General features: G+C 43.8%; 2 protein-coding genes across 2 annotated transcripts; both read left to right on the top strand.

Annotated features, from left to right (window-relative positions):
* Positions 1-8765: 8765 nt before the first annotated feature.
* LOC142213330 (C-reactive protein-like) lies at positions 8766-11409 on the top strand. The gene is made up of 3 exons (XM_075281645.1): positions 8766-8814; positions 9337-9938; positions 11221-11409. The coding sequence occupies exons 1-3, from the start codon at positions 8766-8768 to the stop codon at positions 11407-11409; spliced, it is 840 nt and encodes a 279-aa protein (XP_075137746.1).
* A 4332-nt stretch (positions 11410-15741) lies between these two features.
* Positions 15742-17994, top strand: LOC142212941 (C-reactive protein-like). The gene is made up of 2 exons (XM_075281079.1): positions 15742-15790; positions 17366-17994. The coding sequence occupies exons 1-2, from the start codon at positions 15742-15744 to the stop codon at positions 17992-17994; spliced, it is 678 nt and encodes a 225-aa protein (XP_075137180.1).
* The last annotated feature ends 7196 nt before the right edge of the window (positions 17995-25190 follow it).

The raw sequence follows: 25190 nt of genomic DNA, 5'->3' as shown, positions 1-25190 counted from the left end.
TTGCATACAGTGTGAGAATTGCTGTACACCTATAATAAATCAGAGCCCATCAGCTGTAGCAGAGTATATAAGGAGGAACATATGGAAGATACCACATTACTGTATATGGTGAAGACTTTACAACTAAAGATCCTGAACTCGTTCCATCCTAAACCACTGAAGATGCTGCTGTGGTTGATGTTGTGCGTCTCAGGAGTTTTGGGCCAGGAAGGTAAGTGGAAATCTCTTTGAAAAATATTTAGTTTTGTTTTAAATTCTGAGTTTATTAGATTTTACAATTTTTACAAGAAGTTCACATTGTAATGATAATGACAGTTTACAGAGAACAAATAATCAAACAGTATGGTGCACAGAGAGTATATGAATCAAAGTGCTATAAACGCGCTAGTAGAAAGTTGTAACAAACAATAATAACACTTTTATACTAGATGATTTGGGGTCAAGTCACCCCTGAGACATTTGTTGATATGCATATTCGTTCAAATTCGTTCTAGTTCGTCTGGGGAAGTAACGGTATGAGCGAGTGGGTAAGGGGGGGGAAGGGTGGGAGAGGGAAGTAGGCAGAGATAGAGTATAGGACCTAGGGAGTAGAGATGAGCGAACAGTGTTCTATCGAACACATGTTCGATCGGATATCAGGCTGTTCGATGTGTTCGATTCGAATCGAACATCACGTGGCAAACCCCCCAAAAATTTGATTCGGGATTATTTACCCCTGCTACTAGATAAAGAACAAGCCGGCTTTGTCAGGGGTAGAGAAGGGAAACACAACACGATAAGACTCCTACATTCTATTGCTCTAGCAAAGAAAACAAAAACCCCATTAATGCTTTTAGGCAGGGATGCTGAAAAAGCATTTGACCGAGTAAATTGGTCCTTTATGAGGAGTGCATTGAGGAACTTTGGCTTTCCCCAACAATTTATTGATGCTATATTTTCTATTCATTCCCAGCCACATGCCCGTATCAAGGTGAACGGAACTTTATCAAATTACTTCTCCATAACAAATGGTACAAGACAGGGGTGCCCACTCTCCCCTACCCTATTTATTCTTTCACTAGAACCCCTTTTGATGGCAGTTAGGCAACATCCTAATATTAACCCCTTCCCGCCGATGGCATTTTTTGATTTTCGTTTTTGACTCCCCTCCTTCTAAACCCCATAACTTTTTTATTTCTCAGCTCCCAGAGCCATATGAGGTCTTAATTTTTGCGGAACAAATTTTTCTTCATGATGCCACCATTATTTATTCTATATAATGTACTGGGAAGCAGGAAAAAAATTCAGAATGGGGTGGATTTGAAGAAAAAATGCATTTCTGCGACTTTCTTACGGGCTTTGGTTTTACGGCGTTCACTGTGCAGCCAAAATGACATGTCCCCTGTATTCTGTGTTTGTTTTATTTACATTTTGACCCCTTAAAAAAAATCCAAAACTGTGTTAAAAAATTTTTTTTCTAAAAGTCGCCATATTCCGACGGCCGTAACTTTTTTATACGTAAGTGTACGGGGTAGCATAGGGCATCTTTTTTTGCGGGGCCGGGTGTACTTTTTAGTTCTACCATTTTCGGGAAATGTTATTGCTTTGATCACTTTTTATTCAAATTTTTATCAGAATCAAAACAGTGAAAAAACGGCAGTTTGGCACTTTTGACTATTTTTCCCGCTACGGCGTTTACCGAACAGGAAAAATATTTTTATAGGTTTGTAGAGCGGGCGATTTCGGACACGGGGATACCTAACATGTATATGTTTCACAGTTTTTAACTACTTTTATATGTGTTCTAGGGAAAGGGGGGTGATTTGAACTTTTAATACTTTTTATATTATTTTTTATATTTTTTTAACTTTTTTTTTTTTTTTTTAAATTTTTTTGCATTTATTAGACCCCCTAGGGGTGTTGAACCCCAGGGGGTCTGATCACTAATGCAATGCATTACAATGCTAATGCATTGCAAAAAGTCATCGTCTCTTTTGCAGGCTGCATAGACCAGCCTGCAAAAGAGAGAATTTGCAGACAAGCCTGGGAGCCTTGTACAGGCTCCCGGCTGTCATGACAACATGACGTCGGCCCTGGAGCATGCTCCAGGAGCCGGCGATCCCGGGCAAAATGGCGGCCTTTGACCGCGGCGCCGGGGACCGATTGGAGGCATTAGAGCCGGTTGTCTACTACTTAAAGCAGTAGATACCCGGCGGCTATGGCGGGACTATTACGGCGCATGTCGGGAAGGGGTTAACTGCATCGAATGGATTAAGCCTAGAAGCAGGGGCAAAATTCAGACCAAGTGTAAGAACCTCAATTTGTTCAGAAGTAAGATTATGATCCGATAAATTAATGACTTGCATGTCATCAGAACCATTACTTACCACTCCATGGCTAGTGGAGGGAGTGTTTTTCTTACGTGTGCCCCCTTCAGAGCTATCATTTTTTCCTTTTAAACTGTCTTGTTTGGTGACGATCTTTCCCTCGAATGGAATTAGATGATTCACCACCTGTAGAATGTATAGAGGACATAGAAGAAGTCCTACTGCGAGGAGAGCTATTATTGAACCTCCATTTATAAATACGATTATTCTGTTGTTGTAGAGTGGATTCACTGTTTTTGAGCCTTTTTTGCATTTCGTATAGTTGTTCTGCTAAAGGTAGCGAGTTACAGTAATTCGGACTTGCTTCTGGAGCCTTCTCCTTTTTTTTGAGTGAGTATGTGGGAAGGAGGGGGGGAAGGGAAAGGGTGAATTAGGGAAGTTAGATTAGAAAATAGAGGTATGAATATAATCAATTCAGACAAACATGAAAAGTTTAGTAAACTCAACTAATTATCTTGTGAAAAAATAAGTTATATAAAACTTATGCAAACAATGCACCTAAAGACTAAAGTCGTAGGCGGTAAATAACTACGTGAACTAGATGGGAACGAAGTTAAGTCCGGATCAGAAATAAGTTCCCAATCTGCCAGTCTTGAAAAGGTAATAACAAAATACTGGGCAACCATAACCAAACCAGTTCTGCGAGTATATAGGCGCCACTATTGGAAAACATAGGGGACGCACTATGAATACAAACGCTATACATTTGGTACTTTTGCAAAACTGAGAAACAGGTAAGTATGATAACACAAGCTTAAAAATAAATACGCTCTTTATAGCATCATGTAATAACCTTTCATGAGCTTATATATTAAGTCGGCATGTGAAGTGCAAGTTGTCAATATAGGATAGGCGTTTGGCTGTTGTACCTTTATTCGGTCTTGATGATTTCCTAACTTCAGGTTCATCTGTACTTTCTGTTGTTCCTTCAATGTTTGAACAGTCTAGCCAAACTTCAACCTCCTCCTTTTTGCTGTCTTCTGACTGTGGTAGTTGCGGCTTCATCTGGACTATTGGTGTGATGTCACAAAACTTGGGCGACACAAAGTTTTCATCAATCACCACATCTCTGCTTATTGTGACCTTGTTTGTCTCTGGGTGTAGAATTCTATAACCTTTCTGGGTTTGGCTGTAGCCTACTAGGATACCTTCCTTAGCATGAGATTCCCACTTAGTTCGCTTTCCTTTGGGAACATGTACAAATACTTTACTTCCAAATATTCTTACGTGTTGTATTTTTGGCTTTCTGCCGTTCCATTGTTCAAATGGAGTATTCTCTGTAGCTTTGCTTGGTAGTCTGTTCTGAAGATAACAGGCTGTCATGATGGCTTCACCCCAGTATGTTGTTGTCTTTCTTTCGGCCACACCATTTTGCTCAGGGTTGTATGGTACTGTTAGGATCACATCCTCCATCTTGTATTTTGTCAGCCATCTTTCTCTATCAAAGATAAGTGGTTTGTCTCAAAAAGGAATTGGTTAGACTAATTAACATGGAGATGGTATGGGTTACAAGGAAATGGAATGCTAATGAATGCTTATCTAGCTTCAGGGCTGCACCTATGTGTCAATAGTGTAAACACAGGATGTCTCCAAGAAGTGGCACCAAGTCCTTTGATGTATACATATACAGTGACTGTAGGGGGGTAGCTTCCTGTTGGAGTGTAATATGTCAGCACTCCACATCCAATCCTGGTATGTTATAAGTCCAACCTGCTTTTTTGTCTGTATAAATACTACCTCTCTGTAGCAATAAATCAGAACTCATTTGATACACCACCATCTGTGCACCGCACATTTTGTCCCTCTTTCAGTTATTCAAAAGTTGGGAAGTATGGGATTCTGTGAGACTGGGCCCATAACCTGTCAGCAGCGGTATTAATAAGCTCTTAGTCTCACCTGAGTAGCAAACAATGTGCATTTATTTAGCACAACAAACAGCTCACAACTTATAGTAGAATCCAGTTCTGTGAAGAGAGACTGCAGCAGCCTGTGCAGCCATGACATGTGGAGGGAGAGAGAGACACAGGAAGAAGGGGAGGAGCTTCCTGTCTGTGAGTGACTTTTTCTTTTCAGCAAAACTTTGTTAACAACTTAACAATATGAACGCAGACAGAATCTCTCATCATATAACACAGCAGTAGTAGTTGTTGCCATACATATATATGCATTATGCTAACATTTTCAGGTAGGGAGTAAGCGCCTTTTCGGAGTGTTTTTCCTTGGTCTTGGGGACCGTTGTCTTGACATTCCTTGGCTCATAGGAAGATCAGGCAGTTCCTGCAAATAAAGGGATGCCCTGGGAGGGCAACCATGAAGGGATTTCTATAGGATCTAGATCAAGTATATCCCATACAGCTCTGAGGTCTCTTGGAATATGGACTGTCAGTCTTCTGCCACCACATATAATAGCTAATCCAAAGGGATACAACCAGGCATACTGTATGTTACGGGATGGTAACTCCTCTAACAATGGTCTGAGTAGCCTCCTTTTTGCTAATATAGATGGTGCTACGTCCTGCTAGATTGAGAGTTCGTTATTTTCAAAAGAAATTTTTTTCAGTGGTGCGTGCTGCAGTTAAAATGGCTGCTGTATCCACATAAGAGAGTAGGCCGCATAAAATGTCCCTAGGCGGGTCTCCTTGCTTGGGTTTTGGCCTTAATGCCCTAAGAATACGTTCTATTACTACTTTAGCTGCTCTTTCGGATCCAAGTAAGTCACTGAGCAGTTTGTTTGCCACATTAGGGAGATCGTCAGCCACATAAGACTCTGAGAGTCCTTTGATTCTTATATTCTTTCTCCTGCTTCTATTTTCATGGTCCTCTGCTAGAATGAGAGATCTGTCTATGAGATCTCTATGCTGTTGTAGTGTATCGGCTACTACGTCACAGTGAGAGTGCACTGCCGAGTACGTGTCTTCCAGGGCCTGTACTCTATATCCAATAGCCTGCATCTCTGTCTTAATTTCAGCCAGCTCTGCCATCACTGGAGAAACAGATCTAGTTAATGCTTTGGCTAGAGCTTTCTGGAGGAAGGACTTTGTAATAGAGCCACTGTCTGCCTGCTCACCTTCAGTGATACTCTCCGCTTCTGACTCATCCCCGGTCTCCATTTCAAGCCTGCGACCCGGTGCCATCTTGAACGAGGACTGCATGAGCGGTAAGTTCTTTTTCTTTGTGGAGCGTTGTATATCTCCTTGCAGTTTCTGCATCTTTGGGGTGCTGGGTAGTTCCCCTGCTTTCTCCTTTCCTGGCTTGACCATGTTCACCCCTTGGAAGTGGTTTTACCGGCTTCACGGGAACTTTCTGTGATGGAGCTCTCTTAGTGTGCTGCCATCACCTCGCACGGTCAGGCTCCGCCCCCCGAAAAATATTTAGAATGGGGTGGAATTGAAGTGAAACTGCATTTGTGTGACATTCTTACAGGTCCCGTTTTTACAGCGTTCGCACTGCAGCCAATATCACGTCACCTGTATACTATATTTTTGTAAGACTCCAGGGATACCTAATTTCTATTTTCTTTGCATTTTTAAGCCCTTAAAAAAATATAAAACATTGCATAGAAACATTTTTCTAATAGTTGCTGTATTTTGGTAACTTATTATATTCCAAGTATGGGAATGTATGGGGCTTCTTTTTTGTGTTGTCAGGTGTACTTTTTATTCTTGATAGTGATGGTTATGGGTGCTAAGATGTTTAATCCACCATAGTGTGGTCAAGGTTATCTGTGGTTTCCTTGACTTATGGGTCAGATGGAAGCTGCAATCTCAATACTGATGCCAGTGCTTATGACCCCCCCAAAGGATCCTGGGCCCCGATGCGATAGCATCCCCTCAAGTTACACCGCTGCCTGGAGCACATATTACCTAATGGGGATCATTACAGGTCATCAATAGAATTCTTGTACCCATTATCTGAAAACTGTTGCCTATTTGGTGCGGTCAAGAAGTGAGATGAGCTATTGAGTCCCGCTCGGGGGTGAAACTTTCCAGAGTATCACGAGCCATGTTACCTACTGGATGCAAGAATCAATTGCTGGGTTGGCTTTATAAATGTGAAGTCGATAGATGGTGGCAGTAGACTTGTTTTCAATAGATATTAACTTTTTTACATATTGGCTCATCCTTCCGATGAATGTAAGATAATTTATTACATCGTTGCTCTTTATTGTTGTAACACACCTGCAATATCAGCAGAAGGAAATTACTTTTTATCTAAACCCATCCGCTTGAAGTATAGAAGGAGGTGTAGCTGGAAGATACCACAGAACTGTATACGGTGAAGACGTTACAACTACAGATTCTGAAATACTTTCCATCCTAAACCATTGAGAAGATGTTGCTCAGATTGATGTTGTGGATCTCAGGAGTTTTCGGTCAGGAAGGTAGGTGGAAATTTCTTTACTTATACATTAAGCCTTATGGTTTCCAAAATTATCATTTCCCAAATAAGTATTTCTACTCAACCGTCCTTCCTCAGGTCTAGGGCCGTCACATCTTAGCACGTCCCTGTTGTACCTACAAGGACATGTTTATGTTCTTTTATGACCAAATGGGTTAACATTGTTTTCAGGACTCAACTACTGAAGGTATCTGACCGCTTTTAGTCTACAGATGATACTACAGTATTGTCACTATTATATTTATTTTGTTCTCTTCTTTAGACCATCTCTTTTGGTTAGATGGGACCCCTGAAAGATACTGTTAGGATGGGCGACCCTCTGAAGATTTGTTTTGTCTGGTGTTCGTTTGAGTCTGAACTTGTTTGGATAGAGCTGGACATGAACATAATATACTCTGGAGTCTCTACAGAAGGCCTAAAGGAGGTGTAAAAAAACCATACATTTATACTCGCCTTCCCTGACATCTTTCGGGCCTCCTCGCAGAATCCAGCGATCTGATTCTTCCTCTTCTTGCAAGTGAAAGTTGTGTTATGTAATTCTTTCCGATTCATTTAAAAGAAAATGTGTGCGGTTTGGCACTGCAGCGGACCAGATGTACATAGGATAAGCTCTGGTGTTCTTTGCTTTTACCTGCCTGCGGGTCCCTGGACCACCCTCTACTCTGACTCACTTTCAGTGGCCCATATGACCACAGGTGTCTGAAACCTGGCTGCACCAGCTCTTACATGGCATCACTGCATGCCTCATGCGCCATCTTGGAGAAGCACAAACGTCAACTAGCCGGCCACCCTGAGCGGCCCCAGGAGACAGCTGCGGAGATCTCTATGACATGTTCTCCTGTGCTTTACCACAGCCCGGCTCCTTTCCCATGCCTCCTCCTGCACTCTCATTGCAGACCCTGTGGATGAAATCCGACAAGCCTGAAGATGTGCTGGCACCTGCACTCCAGCATCCAGAAGCTCCACCTGGCACTGCTGTCACCTAGCAAGTGCCCTTGCTGTACTCTTCTGCTCCCTGCCCAGAGCCTCTGTTTTGCTTCTGATGGAGCCCACCTATCAGCCGGCACCAACTCTACTGCATCTTCGTGAAGTGTGGTCACCATCTTGTCTGAGCTCCAGAGGCCTGCACCACAACATTTATAACCTTCCTATTTCAACTCCTGACAAACTCAAGACCAGGCAACCCCTCCTGCAGCCTTCCTTACTCCACTACTTGGGACACCTGCTATTACAGACAAGTGCAACAGAACTCCTCCCGTCTAGCTGGTTCCAGGCCTGCTTATCCTGGATCTTTCCTGCACTCCAGAGCCTCACCTTCCGCCTCTCTAGCTATAGCACCAGCTCTGCTCAGCCTTCTCCTACTGACTTGTCCCTACACACGGGCAGTCATATTGAACTTTTTGCTTATATACTCTAGACCTCCATTACACCCAGGCTCTCCCACAGAGTGGCACTACCTCCCCCGCTAATGTCTGGTTTACTACTTAGCCTACCATCACGGCTCCCCACCAGTACCTACCGCTTGCCTACGCCTTCTCTGCCACCCCACCACCTGTTGCTACTCCAATATGTCCATCAGCTTTCATAAACCTAAAATCTGTCATCTCAGCCTGGTGTACCCTACCAGAACTATTTAGGACAACTTTTCTCTCTGGCCTGACTTCTCACTGGAGACACTCTTCTTAAGTCTCCTCACAGAATATTCGATGCGCTTAACCCCTTGGTGTTCGGCCGCTTACACGCATTCCTATGGCGGCGAGGTATTCGATTGAATACTGCTTGCTCATCTCTAATGTTTTTGTATTCAATAAATACATTTGACATTTATCAAATTGTTCCTCTTTATTGTTGCAACACACCCGCAGTAATAGCAGAAGTAAACTGATTCCCACCATCAGCTGTGAGGATATTTAAGGAAGAGCAGATGGAAGATACCACAGAACTGTATATGGTGAAGACCTTACAACTACAGATCCTGAAATATCCTAAACCACTGAGAAGATGCTGCTCTGGTTGATGTTGTTCATCTCAGGAGTTTTGGGCCAGGAAGGTAGGTGGACATCTCTATGTTTATATTAAATCTTATGGTTTGGAGAACCTATCCTATTGTATTCTCCAGAATTACCATTTCTGAAATAAGTATTCCTGCAAAACCATCCTTCCTCAGGTCTAGGGCTGTCACATTACATAGTGAGATTAGAAGGTTATGAATAAAAGGGATCTCTGCTCTCCACCCTCTGGGCCCCAGGTGTGACCAGTACCTGGCTTCCCATCTAACCTTGTCCCCGGTGTACCCAAATGGGCATTTTTAGAGTTTTCTATATCCAAATCTGTTAACATTTTGTTCAGGATGACACCTACTGAATGTATCTGACCACCTTTAGTCTACAGACTTTTGGTTATTTTGTCACATCAGATGATACTATAGTATTGTCACCGTTATATTTATTTTATTCTCCTCTTCAGACCAATTTTTTGGGTTAGACGGGAACCCTCAAAGATATGCTTATTATAGGTTCTAAACATAGACGTTCCCCAGATCATTAAAATTATATTTTCTACTCTTCCACAGATATGAAAGAGAAATTATTTGCTTTCCCAGAGTCATCCACCTCAGTCGTTATGATATTTCCAGACCATATTGGGCCAATAACAGAGTGCACAGTCTGCATGAGATTCTACTCAAGTCTAACCCGGGAACATTCCTTGTTCTCAATGTCTACTGAAAACCAGACAGACTTTTTTCTTCTCTATTATTCAAGATTAAAAAATCAGTTTCGCCAAGTAGTTGATTCTGAAGAATATTTCTATGATCTACAGGACAATATTACAGAATGGACAAGTATGTGTGTGACCTGGAACTCTTCAGTCTGGGGACTGTTTATCAATGGAATATATTACAAAGTCAACAAGACCTCGAATGTGGAGATCATCAGTTACCCCAACATCATTATTGGGCAAAGCCAATATCATGAATTTTATACACCTTGGTCCTTTGTAGGAGAGATGACAGATGTTAATATGTGGGATAAAGCTCTGACGGATGAGAATATGATGGATTATTTTGCGGATAATGAAATGAACGGTAACGTCATTAACTGGAAGGACCTAAATTATTTTCTATATGGAAATGTCACCATAAAGCCATATGTAGATCCCTATCCTTGTGTACAGGTAGAAATATAGGGTCTTGCCATAATGTAGAAATGTTGGAAACATGACCAATACATGATGTTAGAGAGTCTTCTGACTTCTGCATTGTCTTAAAGATTCCCTATGAGCTGGTATAGCTGTAGCTGGACTTTCGTATATCTACAGATGTACATGGGATTCACTAACCTGACAGAGCCTTTCACTAGTAACATATACTATAGTGAGCAATGTTATATTAACCCAGCTTGCCATTCCAATCCACCATCCATCAAGTCAGTATGTGGTTTCCCATCTTAGCCTTGTATCTAAATATCCTGGCAAAAACAAAATGGCACCCAGCCCACAAGCCATATCCACCACCCTATAGTTATGTCCTCTATCTCCTATAATAAAGAAATGCAGAAGATCATCCACATCAGATCACAAATCTTTTCTAGGCCAACAATATTATATATTATGACCAATAGGGCCATGGAAAGGCCCAAAATATACCATTATAGATGGCACATGGTCGACGTGTGGATCCTGTAAGTCTATGTTCGCACATGTATCGCTGCTTTATGTTTACAGATTTTGCATTAGGACTCCTATTTGATACCAACAGCTTATACAAGTTTAGAGAAACCATGAATCCATTATTAGTTAAGAGGAGAACATGTCGCCTTCTACTGCTCATTATACTTATAATGCTAACAAATATCTTCACTTTTCAATGCTTTTGTACAATAAAGCCACATCGGAACTGGGTTTGTTTTTTTGGATTTTACTTGGATCTGTCCTCAAGGGGACTTGAACCTGCAATAACTTACAACATATAAATAGCCGGTCTCTCATGGTTGTATTTAGTCTGTGAAATACGGACTGTATGTGGCCAATTGGACATCATAGATATATTGTAGATCGTTATAGATACTTTAGTGGAAGAGAGCGGCACCAAGACCAGATGGAGCATCTCAGGTTTGATGTCAAAAGATTTTCCATTGTAAACTCCCATCATAGTGCCTACCACTTCTGACAATATCATGTCCCTCAGATGAGTGAGGACATCTGGTGTCTTAAAGAAGGACTTCCTCCTTAGCCTTCCCAATTTCTTGATGTTGCAGAATGCTGTACAGACACCATCACTGCCGGGCCCAGTATAGATGTATGATCTGCTCATAGGACATATCGGGCAGCTGGTCCTGGACCTCTGTATGTGAACTTTCTGAAGGAACTTTTCTTCTGTTTTGGAAGGAACTTAAATTTAATGATTGGTTGGTCCGACATTGTGGCCAGACAGTATTAGCACCATGCTCATTAACAGGTGGTGGGTCACTTTGTGGCTAGGAATGGTGGTATTGTGGTATGGCACAGGAAGCTTGAGGAGGTGTCAACTGACCTATTTCATCCGGGTGGTGTTCACCTGAACTCCATCAGTCTAGACATGTGGTTGTTGGGGATCCAGGAAGGAATTCAGAGGGTGGTGCAGGTGTTGGGAGACGAGCACATGTAAGGCGTCACACATGGTTGTCATGGCATGCACAGGAGCGGTCTTTGGTGGAATAAGCGGGAAACTTAATCTTTAATGGGGTGGAGGACAAAGGGGTCATCTCCATCTAATTTGTAGTATGGCAAGGTGGATGCTGGTTTGGGAATCGGATTGAGGCAGTTAGACCCATATCCTTCCAATAAGAACCCTAGATGCAGCGTAACCAAGCATAACACTGCCGCTAGCATGGGTCATGCTATGGGACATAACAGGGAACTCCTCCCATGGTACAACACCTACGCACATAAAGTTATTCCACACATGCTGCACCTGAGAATGAACCACTACAATATACACATTACACCTTCAAAAACTAGAAAGCATATTTAACATCAACCAATGGCTGGTGTGATAATCTGGGGAGCCATTGAATAAGACTATCGGTAACGCCTAGTAGTGATATGAGGACACAAACAGTTCAGAGATATGTACAGGACATCCTCTGGCCACATGTCTGGTCTCTCGTAGAAGGCAGACAACTGGCACTTTTCAACAGTTAAACTTGCTCTCACACGCTAAAGGGTTTCCCCAGATATGGTTTTCGGCAGATTACAACACTTTCTCAACCTGCCCGGTCACAGCATTTATTGGAAGTATTTATGGGTTGTCATCTTCAACAACTTACGAATGTGCAGGATCTACAGTCCTAGCTGCAACATCTACCTTCATCCCAAACCGTATCCCATCTTGTATCCAGGTTAGAGGCACCCACCAGGACCCTAGAGCCTCTGCGCAGTTGTACAGTTTCCCCCAATATTGTAATCACATATATCATTACATTACACTGAGAAAGTTTCCATCCATTTGAACAATTCCTCCTTGGTGTGTGGATTTTTTTTTTGTCAATGAGTGTATTTGCATGTAGGCCCCAGAATAAATTTTAGATATGGGCCTTATGCACCCCAACCAACACTTCATCTTTGATTAATGAGTTTTAGTACATACTCGAATTCCCTATAAAATAGCAATTTTGTAGCATCGTCTCTTAGAACTTTGTTATCCATGCCTCTAAGGGTAACATTACTCTTGACAATGGGTCATGTCCAGCGCCGCACCTCCCATGAGGCGGCCTGAAGCGAGCGCTTCAGGCGGCGCTATGCCAGGGCCCCAGGGAGGGCGGCATTTTTGATTACCTAAGCCAGTCCAGGACAAGCTGTCCTGGACTGGCTTAGCACCGAGCGGTGGTTTGGGGAGGCCACTGGAGCAGAACTGCTCCAGCAGCCTCCCCTCACGCTTAGGCAGAGAGCAGGTCCTCTCCGTGCCTGCTCTCTGCCTGCGAACGGCGCTAAGCTCCGCCCCTTCACTCGGCCATGCCCACTTCGCTCGGTCACACCCCTCCCGGGGTGGGGGGACGGCTTTCTGTAGTTCGCCTCGGGCGGCAAAAGGTGTAGGTTCACCCCTGGTCATGTCCTTTCACTCCAAATGATGGTGTCAGTCTCCGATTGTGAATGAACACACACTTGTGACAAGGACAACGCTAACACTAAGTTGTCAATCCATACATTAATAAAACAGAAGTGGTGAAAGGTCGTCTATAAATAGAAATACAGAACAGAAGATGTAGAATTTCCTTAAAATAATGTTGAAATGGTCACACATTTTGGTTGTGCTGTAACCAAGGCTGATATATTGATAGCTGAATATTTAATAATAGAAATGAATGTAAGATCTACAAGTAAATTTGCAGGTGAGATCATTGAGTTTCTGGATAGGAAGATTATGGTGGAAGATTGGCATTTGGAGACAAAAATCTATCTGAAGCCCACACCGGCCAACAGGTTAGTTGCTTGAGATTATGGAGAATTAACACTAACAATGTATTCTATGGGGCTCTATAATATCTGCATTCATCCCGTTTCAGGGATTTTAGTAGCTTGCGTTCATGTCAGTAATACAGTGGTCCCTTGACTTCCGCGGGGGATACGTTCCAAGGCCGCCCGCGAAAGTCAAATTTCCACGAAGTGGAGATGCAGTGTTTAATCTCATGTTAGGGGATGTCCTGCAATACTGTTCATATCCAAAATAGTCTACGTACAGTACAGTACAGTATATGAAATGATATGGGTACTCACCATTGGAGAAGATACATTAAACTTTTCTGATGATATTGATGAGCGGTCGTGGGAAAGAGGAAGAGGAAGTCAGTTGTAAACAGAGCAAAACTCATCACAGTGATTTCTGGAATATACTTTATTATCCTAACTTTCTTTTTAATAGAAAACAGGCTGTAACATTCTTCTTAGCAACATTCTAACTGAACAAATTAAAAAAAAAAAAAAAAAAATTGATTGTAGTAGCCTCTTGGACTATCGGAGCTTGCATTTTCAAAAATGGACGGACAATATTCCATTTTGACAATGATATGGATTTCTCCGCACACAGTAGCATATTAAACAAGGAGGTTTACTGTATATGACATCAGCACCTACCTAGTGTTGGCTGAGAGGCTGTTAGGTGACGTCAGAACATCACAGTGACTCACGGACATATATGGCGTCTGTATTTTTAATGCGCAGTATGTATGGTTAATTGGCTGATTTAGGGAGGCTGAGACTAATCGCCTGTTAATTGGAATATTTGGGTCTAATTCTGTTTTTATCAAATTTGTTCGCCCATTTCCAATTGTGAACTCAGGTGACCACTGGCTCATATGTTCTTCATCTGAGTCGTAACTGGGTGATATGAGAATACCTTTTAGTTTCAACCAAATAAAAAAAATTCCATTGCCAACATACAAGGACTGACAACAAATTCTCGCATCCATTAGGTAACTAGGATCCACTGTCAAGCATAAAGAGACAATGGGGAATTTTACCCCATACCTGGTGTCAGTCATTCACCTTTTTTGCCTGTGTTGAATAGGCAGTAGTTCACATTTGTTTTAAGACATCTTCAAATCAGAAATGGACTTCGGACAAATGATGGACTCTGGGCCTGATGTCAACAGTTGGTGCAGTCAAGAGATGAATGATTCAGACCAGTGGCGTAACTAGGAATGGCGGGGCCCGTGGCAAACTTTTGACTTGCTCCCCCCCCCCCAAGAGAGATACATGGGCACGCAGGCTGTATGTTAACAAGAGGGTGACGTGGGGTGCATAGTGTGTATAAGCAAGAGGGGAAATGGGGGTACAAGCAAGAGGGGGGAATGGGGCTACAAGCAAGAGGGGGGAATGGGGATGCAAACTCTTGCTCACCCACAGTCTGCATGCCCATGTACCCCTCTTGCCTACACATAGCCTGCACCAACCATTCCCTCCTCTTGCTCTCATAGGGTGGAATGGGGGGGGCAGACTGTAAGCAACAGGGGTACATGGGTGTGCAGGCTGTGTGTGAGAAAGGAAAGAGTGGGGGTGAAGACTTTTTCACACACAGCCTGCACACCCATGTACCCCCTCTTCCTCACAGGCAGCCTACAACCCATTCCCCTTCATGGTACACTGACCTATACACCGCCCCCAAAAAAGACTGATTCTCTCTTAGTGGGTTAAAGAACTTTTGATGACATCATGTCACAGGCCTTGTAACCTACTAGTATAGAGGCTGGCACAGGGCTTGGGACAGCGGACAGGAGATAGAAGTTTCTCCTGCCTGCTGTCACCATGCAAGTGCCGGGAGGCAGGGGCACGGACAGCAGGCAGCCCCTGCTTGAGTACAGTAGTGAAGCCACTGTGGAGGAGGCAGCTCCTCTCCTCTGTGGATCCACCTTCAGGCAGCACCCGATACTGCAGTAAATAGGGCCCATACGTTCTGGAGTTACTCCAGCAGGTAATTGTCTATTTAAAAAAAAAAAAAATCTGCACCGGTAGTGGCTGCCACCGGGCCCCACTAGTGTCCCGGGCCCTGTGGCAGCCACTACTGTTGCTGCCCCGGTAGTTATGCTCCTGATTCAGACCTGTTTGTGGGTGAAATGTCCCAGTGTATAGTTACACTTGAATATAGATGCATACATGTAAAATTCAGTTGATGCCTTTACAAATAATGGCTTATGTGACTATATGGTATCCATAGATGTGTTTTTCATAAATTTATGATCTTTTTCGACTTGTTGGATCATCTTATCAAGTTGAAGTAACAGCGATGTCTAATAACTATGTACCTAGTGAATGTAAAAGAGAATTTGTCACATTGTTCCTCTATTTCAACACACCCATAACAGCAGAAGGAAACTGTATCTTATCAGAAACCATCAGCTGTAAGAGTATATAAGAAGGTGCAGCTAAAAGATACCGCAGATCTGTATACGGTGAAGAGTATATATCCAAATCGTTACGTACGTTACACACTAAACCACTGAAGATGCTGCTCTGGTTCATGCTCTTGGTCTCAGGAGTTTTCGGCCAGAAAGGTAGGTGGAAGTTTCTATTATTACCCTCAGCCTCAGTGGCGTAACTAGGAATGGCGGGGCCTCGTGGCGTACTTTTGACATGGGGCCGCCCCGACACCGAAGATCTCGACCGAGTCCCTCCTACGCATTCCTGCGCGCTCTGTTATGACCAATAGTGTCCCCTGCACACAGTATTATCCCCCATAGTGGCCCCTGCACACAGTATTATCCCCCATAGTGTCCCCTGCACACAGTATTATGCCCCATAGTGGCCCCTGCACACAGCATTATCCCCCATAGTGGCCCCTGCACACAGTATTATCCCCCATAGTGGCCCCTGCACACAGTATTATACCCAATAGTGGCCACTGCACACAGTATTATGTCCCATAGTGGGCCCTGCACACAGTATTATGCCCCATAGTGGCCCCTACAGGACTAAATACTGTCACGTCACCGCTGACCGCTATACCAGGACAATTGTGGATAAAAAAAATCTGGTCATGTGCATTACAATTTAGTAACTCCATGTGCCTCATATTAATAGCAGATAACCCCATCATGTCCCTCACATTAACCCCTGTTTGCCTCACCATAAGAGTTACTGATATGTGAGAGACATGGAGGTAATAATAAAGTATCTTCATTATTATTATCCCCATATGTCTCACATATCAGTAACTCTTATGGTGAGGCACACAGGGGTTAATGTGAGGGACATGATGAGGTTAACCTCTATTAATATGAAATGGTTATTACATCAGACTGTCACTTTTGAAGGGTTGTTCCATTTACAGTGTTATGTTTTGACTCTGGTAGTTCCAGTGAAATGATTGTAGGGGAACTTGCTGTCAGTCCTACCTGTCCAGACTGGGTTTTCAAGTCAAAGCAAGTTACCTTTGGATAGGAACTTGATGATGGGAACAAGGGTACTTTCCAACCCAGCTTTGAATGCATCAGGATGGACAGCTTTTGCAGCTCAATTTACTTTCAAAGGGTCCGAACACAGTTGAGTATTGAGTTTCGCCTATCTGCTATCTGTCCTGGTGCTCCATTAAAAATTGGGGTACAAAGAATCCAGTTCCCGTGATAAGCAGCAGTCTCAGTAGTGAGGTCCCTACTTGATAAGTAGGTTACCACCTAACCTGGGTAAGGGCTCGTTCACATCTGCGCCCGGTCTCCGTTCTGCAGGTTTCCGTTTCCTGCACAAAACAGAGGCAGGAGACGGAAACCTGCAGGAGTCTTTCTCACCCATTCATTTGAATGGGTGAGAAAGCTGTCCAGCCGTCAGCGGCGGTGAGCGTTTTATGCTCTCCGCCGTGAAACCGGGTTTTTTAATCCGGACACAGAGTCGGACATGCAGTACTCTGTGTCCGGATTTAAAAAAACGGTTTCGCGACAGAGAGCATAAAACGCTCTCCGGCGCTCACGGCCGGACCCGGTCTGTGGTTTCCGTCTTCTTGCATGCAGAAGACGGAAACCACAGAATGGAGTGCCAAACACAGGTGTGAACCTAGCGTAACTTGCAGTAACTGGAATACTCCTTTAATAAACGTGATATTATCTAGGTTTTCATTATTTTTTATTCTTACACAGATATGAAAGAGAAATTATTTGCTTTTCCAAAGGATTCGCTCACCTCGTATGTCCAGATACATCCAGAACGTACTGGCCCATTTTGGGAGTCAACTATCTGCATGAGACTCCACTCAAGTCTGATGACTCGATCTTTTGTGTTCTTTTCAATGTCCACTAAAACAAATGTTGACTCTATTGTCCTCTCTTATTATCCTGGATCGAGAAATCGTTTTCTTCAAGTAGTTGATTATAAACACCAGTATTATGATCTAAAGGACAAGGATTTTACAGAATGGACAAGTATGTGTGTGACCTGGGACTCTTCAGTCTGGGGACTGTTTATTGATGGAAAATATTACAAAGTCAACAAGACCTCGAATGTGGAGATCAGCGGTGACCCCATCATCATTATTGGGCAGTGGCAAGAGTCATATGGCGGAGTCGACAGTGCCTTTAGGTCCTTTGTAGGAGAGATGACAGATGTTAATATGTGGGATAAAGCTCTGACGGATGAGAATATGATGGATTATTTTGCTGATAATGAAATGAATGGTAACGTCATTAACTGGAAGGCCCTAAATTATACTCTACATGGGGTGGTCACCATAAAGCCATATGTAGACCCCTATCCATGTGTACCTATATAACTATAGAGTGTTCCTACAGTAATCTAGAAACCTTTAAAATATGACTAGAGATGAGCGAACAGTAAAATGTCCGAGGTTCGATATTCGTTTCGAGTAGCCCCTCAATATTCGACTACTCGAATCGAATATCGAACCCTATTATAGTCTAAGGGGGGGAAAATGGTCGTTTCAGGGGTAGGCAACGTTCGTTCAAATTATACTTACCAAGTCCACGAGTGAGGGTCGGGCTGGATCCTCCGAGAAGTCTTCTCCTTGCAGCGTCCCCGTGGCGTCTTCCGGCTCTTCATTCACTCTGCCAGGCACTCTGCCTGATGCCTGGCAGAGTGAATGAAGAGCCGGAAGACGCCACGGGGAAGCTGCACGGAGAAGACTTCTAAAGGTAGGAGAAGAACCAGCGTTGATTGGCCGAATGTATAGCATTCGGCCAATCAATGCTGGTTCTGCATCAAACTTTTACATTCGAACAGCAAGTGGTACTCGATCGAGTACGAGTATTTTGAATACCGTAGTATTCGATCGAATACCTACTCGATCGAGTACTACTCGCTCATCTCTAAATATGACCTATGGGTTTGCCATTACAGAAACCATTATAAGTTAAACTAGGGAGAACATGTCACCATCTACTGCTCATTACACTTATGATGCTACTTTGAGAAAACTTAGTCTTCATGCACATGTCCAAGGGTCCATGCATAACAGGGTGACATCTGAATGTCATCCGACCACATTATGCTGCAAAATCGGCCCAAACTCAGTTGCACATTTGACTGTATCCATCTGTCTACTAGGGTCCTTGAACCTGCAATCACTTCTACAGTTTATATATCTGGTTATATGTTGTATTGCAACTCTTCATTGTGGTATCTGGTCTTCGCTGACTAAGGGTCCCCACTGTGGCCTGTGATTGGGCATCCACAGTTACCTAGAGATGCTGAGTCGTGAAAACCCAGGAAAGGTGATGGAGATACCAGTCACAGCATGCACTGAATGGAATAAAGGCAATAGCAGCATCCCAGTAGACACTGCTAAACTGTTTTTACTGTATATAATGCATATATACTGTTTCACTATGTATAACACTTCTAAATAGTTTATATGCTTCCATATGTGCGAGGAACATCCCTCCTTGGTCCCGACCCACAGTTCATATAACTGTAATAAGGGGAGGAGGCTAAGTCCCTATACATATGAAAAATGACAAACTGAAAAACAGCAAGTCCTACAACTGCTTAACTTGTATGTAATACACAGTCTTTATCGGTATACAAGGGGGGAGGAAGCCTCCCTCTCCTCCCTCACATAATTCCAAGAATAACTTGACAATGTTTGGAAGTTAGCACGTATTTCAAGAGTCTTTATAATGAGCAACCTAATCTTTGGACAACAATAATGAATAAAAAGCTCTTGTCTAGCAATTTCACAGTCTCTGATATTACAACTGATATGGGAAAAGTTTGCACTCAATACACCAACAATAGGGTTAACTCATAATTCTCTTGCTATTGTAGTCTAGAACTGTTTAGGACATCCTCCTTCTGGTAGAATAACAGAGCTACTATTAGGTACTCAGACTGAACAGGCCACAATTCTGACAATGCAGACTATTTTTATAATCAGTAGCTGTTGCCTAATTTTCCAGTGGTGCAAGATGGCGTCTTCCACTTTGTCGATGGATCGCAGCAGAATCCATGCTGTACCCATGCTAATTACCAACAACGGTCCTCTTCTGGTTACATGTCTGGCAAGTCTTTGGGTTATCTGCTGGTGTCTCCGTTGCATTGTGGTACTGTGTGTTGAGACGCGCATCTAATGCTTTGGCGTGTGGTACTGTGTGCAGAGGCATGTAGCTAATCCTCCAAAGTGTGATACTGTGTGCAGACGTACATATGTAATCCTCCCCTGTGTGGTATTATGTGAAGAGGCGCGTATCTAATCCTACGGCGTGTGGAACTGTGTGCAGACGTGCGTATCTAATTCTACGGCATGTGGTACTGTGTGAAGACATGCGTATCTAATCCTTCGGCATGTGGAACTGTGTGCAGACGCACGTATCTAATCCTTCAGTGTGTGCAACTGTGTGCAGACCTGTGTATCTAATCCTCTGGCGTGTGATACTGTGTGCTGATCTGTATATCTAATCCTCTGATGCGTGTATCTCAGTTTGGATATCAGTGTTGTACTGTGCATGTGGAGTGACCGTGTGTATTGCAGTTGGAATATGAGTGAAAGACTTGCAGGTTTGTATTGGCTAAGGGGGGGGGCATTGTGTTTGAAATGCTGTATCTCAGCAACGGTACGTCCGAGTGAGTTGGAGTCTTGTCTTAAACCTTCCTGGATACCTGAAGTATCTCTGTACCAAATTTGGTGAAGATCGGTCCAATCATTTGGTAACGCATAAAGAACAGACAGACAGACAAGAATTCATTTTTATAAGATAGAGAGAGTAATGTTTTCGGTCATGGTGTATCCATTAGGGGACACTCCCAGTGGGTGTCCGTATTGCTACACATTGTATGACTTAGAGCCCTGCTCGGTAGTGGCAGAATGCTTTGTTTTTTATTTGCTGTACACTTGATGAAGGACCAGTGGGGCTATGAGATGCATTTTGTGTTGTGTTAACAATTTAATAAAATCATCATCCCTCCCTGGACGAGGTGCGGATCTTTATTCTTTTTGGCAACTTGTTTGGAGGCAGTCCAATTATTATTATGCAGACGTCCACACCAACTTAGATGATCCTGCTGCAATGCGAGGGATACTGTCACGGGATGGTTAGAGTCTATACTATAGGCAATGTGTAATATATATTTCATGTGGAATGTATTCTCTAACCTGTTGTAAACATCAGTGTGTAGTTGGCTGATTAGGGTCTAGTGTGTTAGCACATTGTATGCAAATACCTCTAACTAGTGAGGACAATGGGTGGAGATAATCTGATCAGTGTCTCCAAGAAGATGTTGGACGGTGCATTGTCCATAGTAGACAGGGAGTCTGCTCTCCTTGGTATAGGTGAGGGGGGAAGGATCTGTGACTCAGCCCTTCCCACCCACAGATAGAGGAAGTAACAGTCTTAGTATATAGTTGTAGCTGGAGTTAGTATGTGTTAGCCGGCCTGTGCACAGCTCTGCAGAGAGCCAGAATTTAGTTACAGGACCAAGGAACCCAAAGTTATCATTGGATTGTGACTTCTGTGGACTTATTGTTGTTACGGTTGATGTGACCGCCGCCGGCTACTAACTTTGTGGATTACAATAAATTGCTGTTGTCTCCCGACCTCTTGCGTCCGTGTTGATTCAAAAGACCATCCGGAGGAAGACGTATACCTTTGCTCCGTGACAACTGGTTGGCAGCGGTGGGATCAACAGCGGACAGCGAGATGGACTACAGCAGCCCAGCGATTAATGGAGCCACAACCTCAGAATACAGGAACTGGACTATGGCAAGTCTACAAGTAAGGGCCCGGGAACTAAACCTGAGTTACCAGGGAAGAACGAAAGATCAACTGATCGAGGCACTGGAGGAGATGACCCTGCAAAGCGACCATGAGGAGGGCTGCCCCCAGGAGACTGGAGAGATACGGGAGTGGCAGGTACAGACCCAAAAGAGCAGATGGGTTGTTTTGTATGAGGAGGAATTGGCAGTGCTGGGGCTAGGAGCAACTGCAGAGCAAAGGAGTAGAGCATTACAGAGGGCTCAGGAAACGGAGAAGGAGGAACAGAGAATGGCGCATGAAAAGGAAAGAATGGCGCATGAAATGCGAATGGCTGAGATAACTACGAGGAATTATAATCAAACGTCGACCCCCAGCCCAACAGTGAGAGAACCACCATATGTCTCCCATAAACACTTCAAGACCTTTGATGAAGCGGCTGGGGATGTTGATGGATATTTTCAGGACTTCGAACACCAGTGCCGCCTGATGGAAGTCCCAGAGAAGGATTGGGTCCGGTATCTGGTGGGGCACCTACGAGATGGGGCTGCGGAAGCTCTCAGAGCCATGGACCCTAGTGATCAGCGGGACTATGAGGCCATTAAAAGAGCGGTGCAGAAGTATTATGCAGTCACTCCAGAGACCTACCGAGTTCAGTTCCGCTCTTTGTCTTACAATGGGGGAAGCTCCTTCCACATGTTCGCCCACAAGTTGAAGCAAGCATGCAAGCGCTGGCTAGAAGGAGAGGAGGCTGTCACAGTCGATAAGATCCTCCAAGTCATACTTAAGGAACAGTTCTTTTCCCAGTGCCCCGCTGAGATCCGTGAGTGGGTGCTGGAACGGAACCCAGCCACAGTTGAGCAAGCTGCTTCCCTTGCAGATGAGGGCCTGACCATCAAGCCGCAGTGGAAGAGGTTGTTTGCAGAGGAGCGGAAAACTACCACAGTCCGCCAGACACCCTTCATCCAGCCACCCACCTTTCGTGCCCGGCCTCAGGATTACAATTCCCCCTCTACCTTTGCCCCAGCCCATCGGCCTCCAGCTATGAACAACCCTGTCCCTAGACAACGACCTACTGGAAGAATGCTAGAGCGCAGATGTTTTGGGTGCGGGCGGCCTGGACATTTGCAAGCTAGTTGCCCTGTTAACATGGGGGCACGGGCCACCGTGGCATCCCGGCCTATTCACTACCTGGGAACCACCCCTAGGACAGAAAGTTTGGCCCCATTTCCAGATGACCCCATGAATGACCCATCTGTTCCACCTCCAGGGGTCTATGGGATTCAGCCTTCCGCCACACATCCCGCAAACCTTCAGCGGAAGCACTTGCAGGAGGTCCTACTGGATGGCCGAACAGTTGTTGGATTCCGGGACTCGGGAGCTTTCCTAACGGTAGCGGACCCCCGAGTTGTGCGACCCGAGGCCCTAGAGGAGGGCCCTGGCATTTCTATCAAGTTGGCAGGGGGTACTCGGAGACGTATTCCTAAAGCTACCGTGGAACTTGACTATGGTTATGGACCAAAACGATGCACAATTGGTGTGATGAGCGGGCTGCCGGCTGATGTTCTGTTAGGCAACGATGTTGGAAATCTACAGTGCCACTTTGTGGGAGCAGTGACCCGAAGCCAAGCTCAGGGAGAAGCCAACATGGATCCACCGGATTTTCTGCCAGATGCCAGCCCTTCAACCCTACAACTTTACCATTCAGCACCGCCGAGGGAACCAACACCAGAACGCAGATGGGTTATCCCGGCAGGAGGACATATGAGCTATAGAGACTGATGTGCATTCCCCAATTTACCTGTGTAGGCCAATTGTGTCATGCACATGTTTTGAGAGGGGGAGGGGTTGTCACGGGATGGTTAGAGTCTATACTATAGGCAATGTGTAATATATATTTCATGTGGAATGTATTCTCTAACCTGTTGTAAACATCAGTGTGTAGTTGGCTGATTAGGGTCTAGTGTGTTAGCACATTGTATGCAAATACCTCTAACTAGTGAGGACAATGGGTGGAGATAATCTGATCAGTGTCTCCAAGAAGATGTTGGACGGTGCATTGTCCATAGTAGACAGGGAGTCTGCTCTCCTTGGTATAGGTGAGGGGGGAAGGATCTGTGACTCAGCCCTTCCCACCCACAGATAGAGGAAGTAACAGTCTTAGTATATAGTTGTAGCTGGAGTTAGTATGTGTTAGCCGGCCTGTGCACAGCTCTGCAGAGAGCCAGAATTTAGTTACAGGACCAAGGAACCCAAAGTTATCATTGGATTGTGACTTCTGTGGACTTATTGTTGTTACGGTTGATGTGACCGCCGCCGGCTACTAACTTTGTGGATTACAATAAATTGCTGTTGTCTCCCGACCTCTTGCGTCCGTGTTGATTCAAAAGACCATCCGGAGGAAGACGTATACCTTTGCTCCGTGACAGATACTAACTGGTTATTGACCAGATTGCTGCATCTGACGCAGTTGTGGCCATACTCACACCAAGGTGAGTGACCACTCTACCAGTTTCCATTCTCCTATAAGTTATTTTATTATCCAATTTGGATGACACTAGGCAAAAAAAAAAGTATGCATCCACACATATATATCTATTTTATTTCGGACTCTGGTGTGGTAATTGGAAGAGACACAGGAGAAGTAAGGTGGGTTGGGGTCTTTCACCTATCTTCCTGTTCCCTCAAAGGGCAACCTCTGGTGGTGCGCTCATGAAGGACTCCTGGAAACACTAATGCCTACTTCTCACCCTAACCCTTATAGTTTGACTAAGGCAGACCTATCCTATTACATATAACTGCAAAAGGGGAAAGGGGAAGGAGATTGAACAGCCCACTTACTTGTAATTCCACAAAAAGTAATTATATATTCCTCCACCGGGTTGAAAATAGGTATTTTCTCCAGGAAGGAGTGAAGCACGTGGTTACTGCCCGCCGACCATGGGACGATTGCATAAGATGTGAAGATAAAGGAATCCAGCTCCACTCCAATTCCATAAAATGTAACTTTTATTGCATCAACTTAAAAAGATCCATAGAGGATGCAAACAATGATTGATGTCACAGTAGGTCCATGACGATAAAAGGAAAGAGCTGACGCGTTTCGAGGTAGAAAAATGGACCTCTTAGTCGTAGCCTGATTCCCTTGCTTATGACAACCATATATATAAAGGGTCTAAGTGCAAACACCTGATGCACTAGCCAATTGCAACCATGTGTGAATGCAGCCAAACCCACAACAAAAATCAACAACAACTAACACATGACAACTATACAATAATAAAAGAAAAAAGGAAATAAAAACATGCAAATTTGATGGACATGTATGCGAACCATATAGTTATAAATAAACATTTGGAAATTGTTCACATAAAACATTATACTATAAAGTTCAACACATATATGAACACATGCAGGACTAGAGACCCAGGAAATAATGTGTATCTAAATCCTCCTAAATACACTTTTGTACAATTAAACCAAATACCTATGTGAATATAAATATGAGTAACGTGTAAACATAGATGTCACATATTGCTCTAAAGAATACATGGCAACTTGAGAGTACAAAGAAACCAAAACATGGGTAATATGGGTAATATCTAATGGGAAAACAAAATAAACCATGTATATACAGAAAAAATGGTAAGATCGCATAAAAAGTTTTTACCAGACACAATCTAAATATAAAGAATACATGCGATTGTTGCACCCACCTAAAAGACACCATCCCGGAAGATAACACTCACGACGGCACGGATCA

This window comes from Leptodactylus fuscus, chromosome 7, assembly GCF_031893055.1.
Source record: "Leptodactylus fuscus isolate aLepFus1 chromosome 7, aLepFus1.hap2, whole genome shotgun sequence".
Lineage (NCBI taxonomy): Eukaryota > Metazoa > Chordata > Amphibia > Anura > Leptodactylidae > Leptodactylus > Leptodactylus fuscus.
The sequence above is the reverse complement of the archived record's forward strand: the minus strand, read 5'-3'. Positions and strand labels throughout refer to the sequence as shown.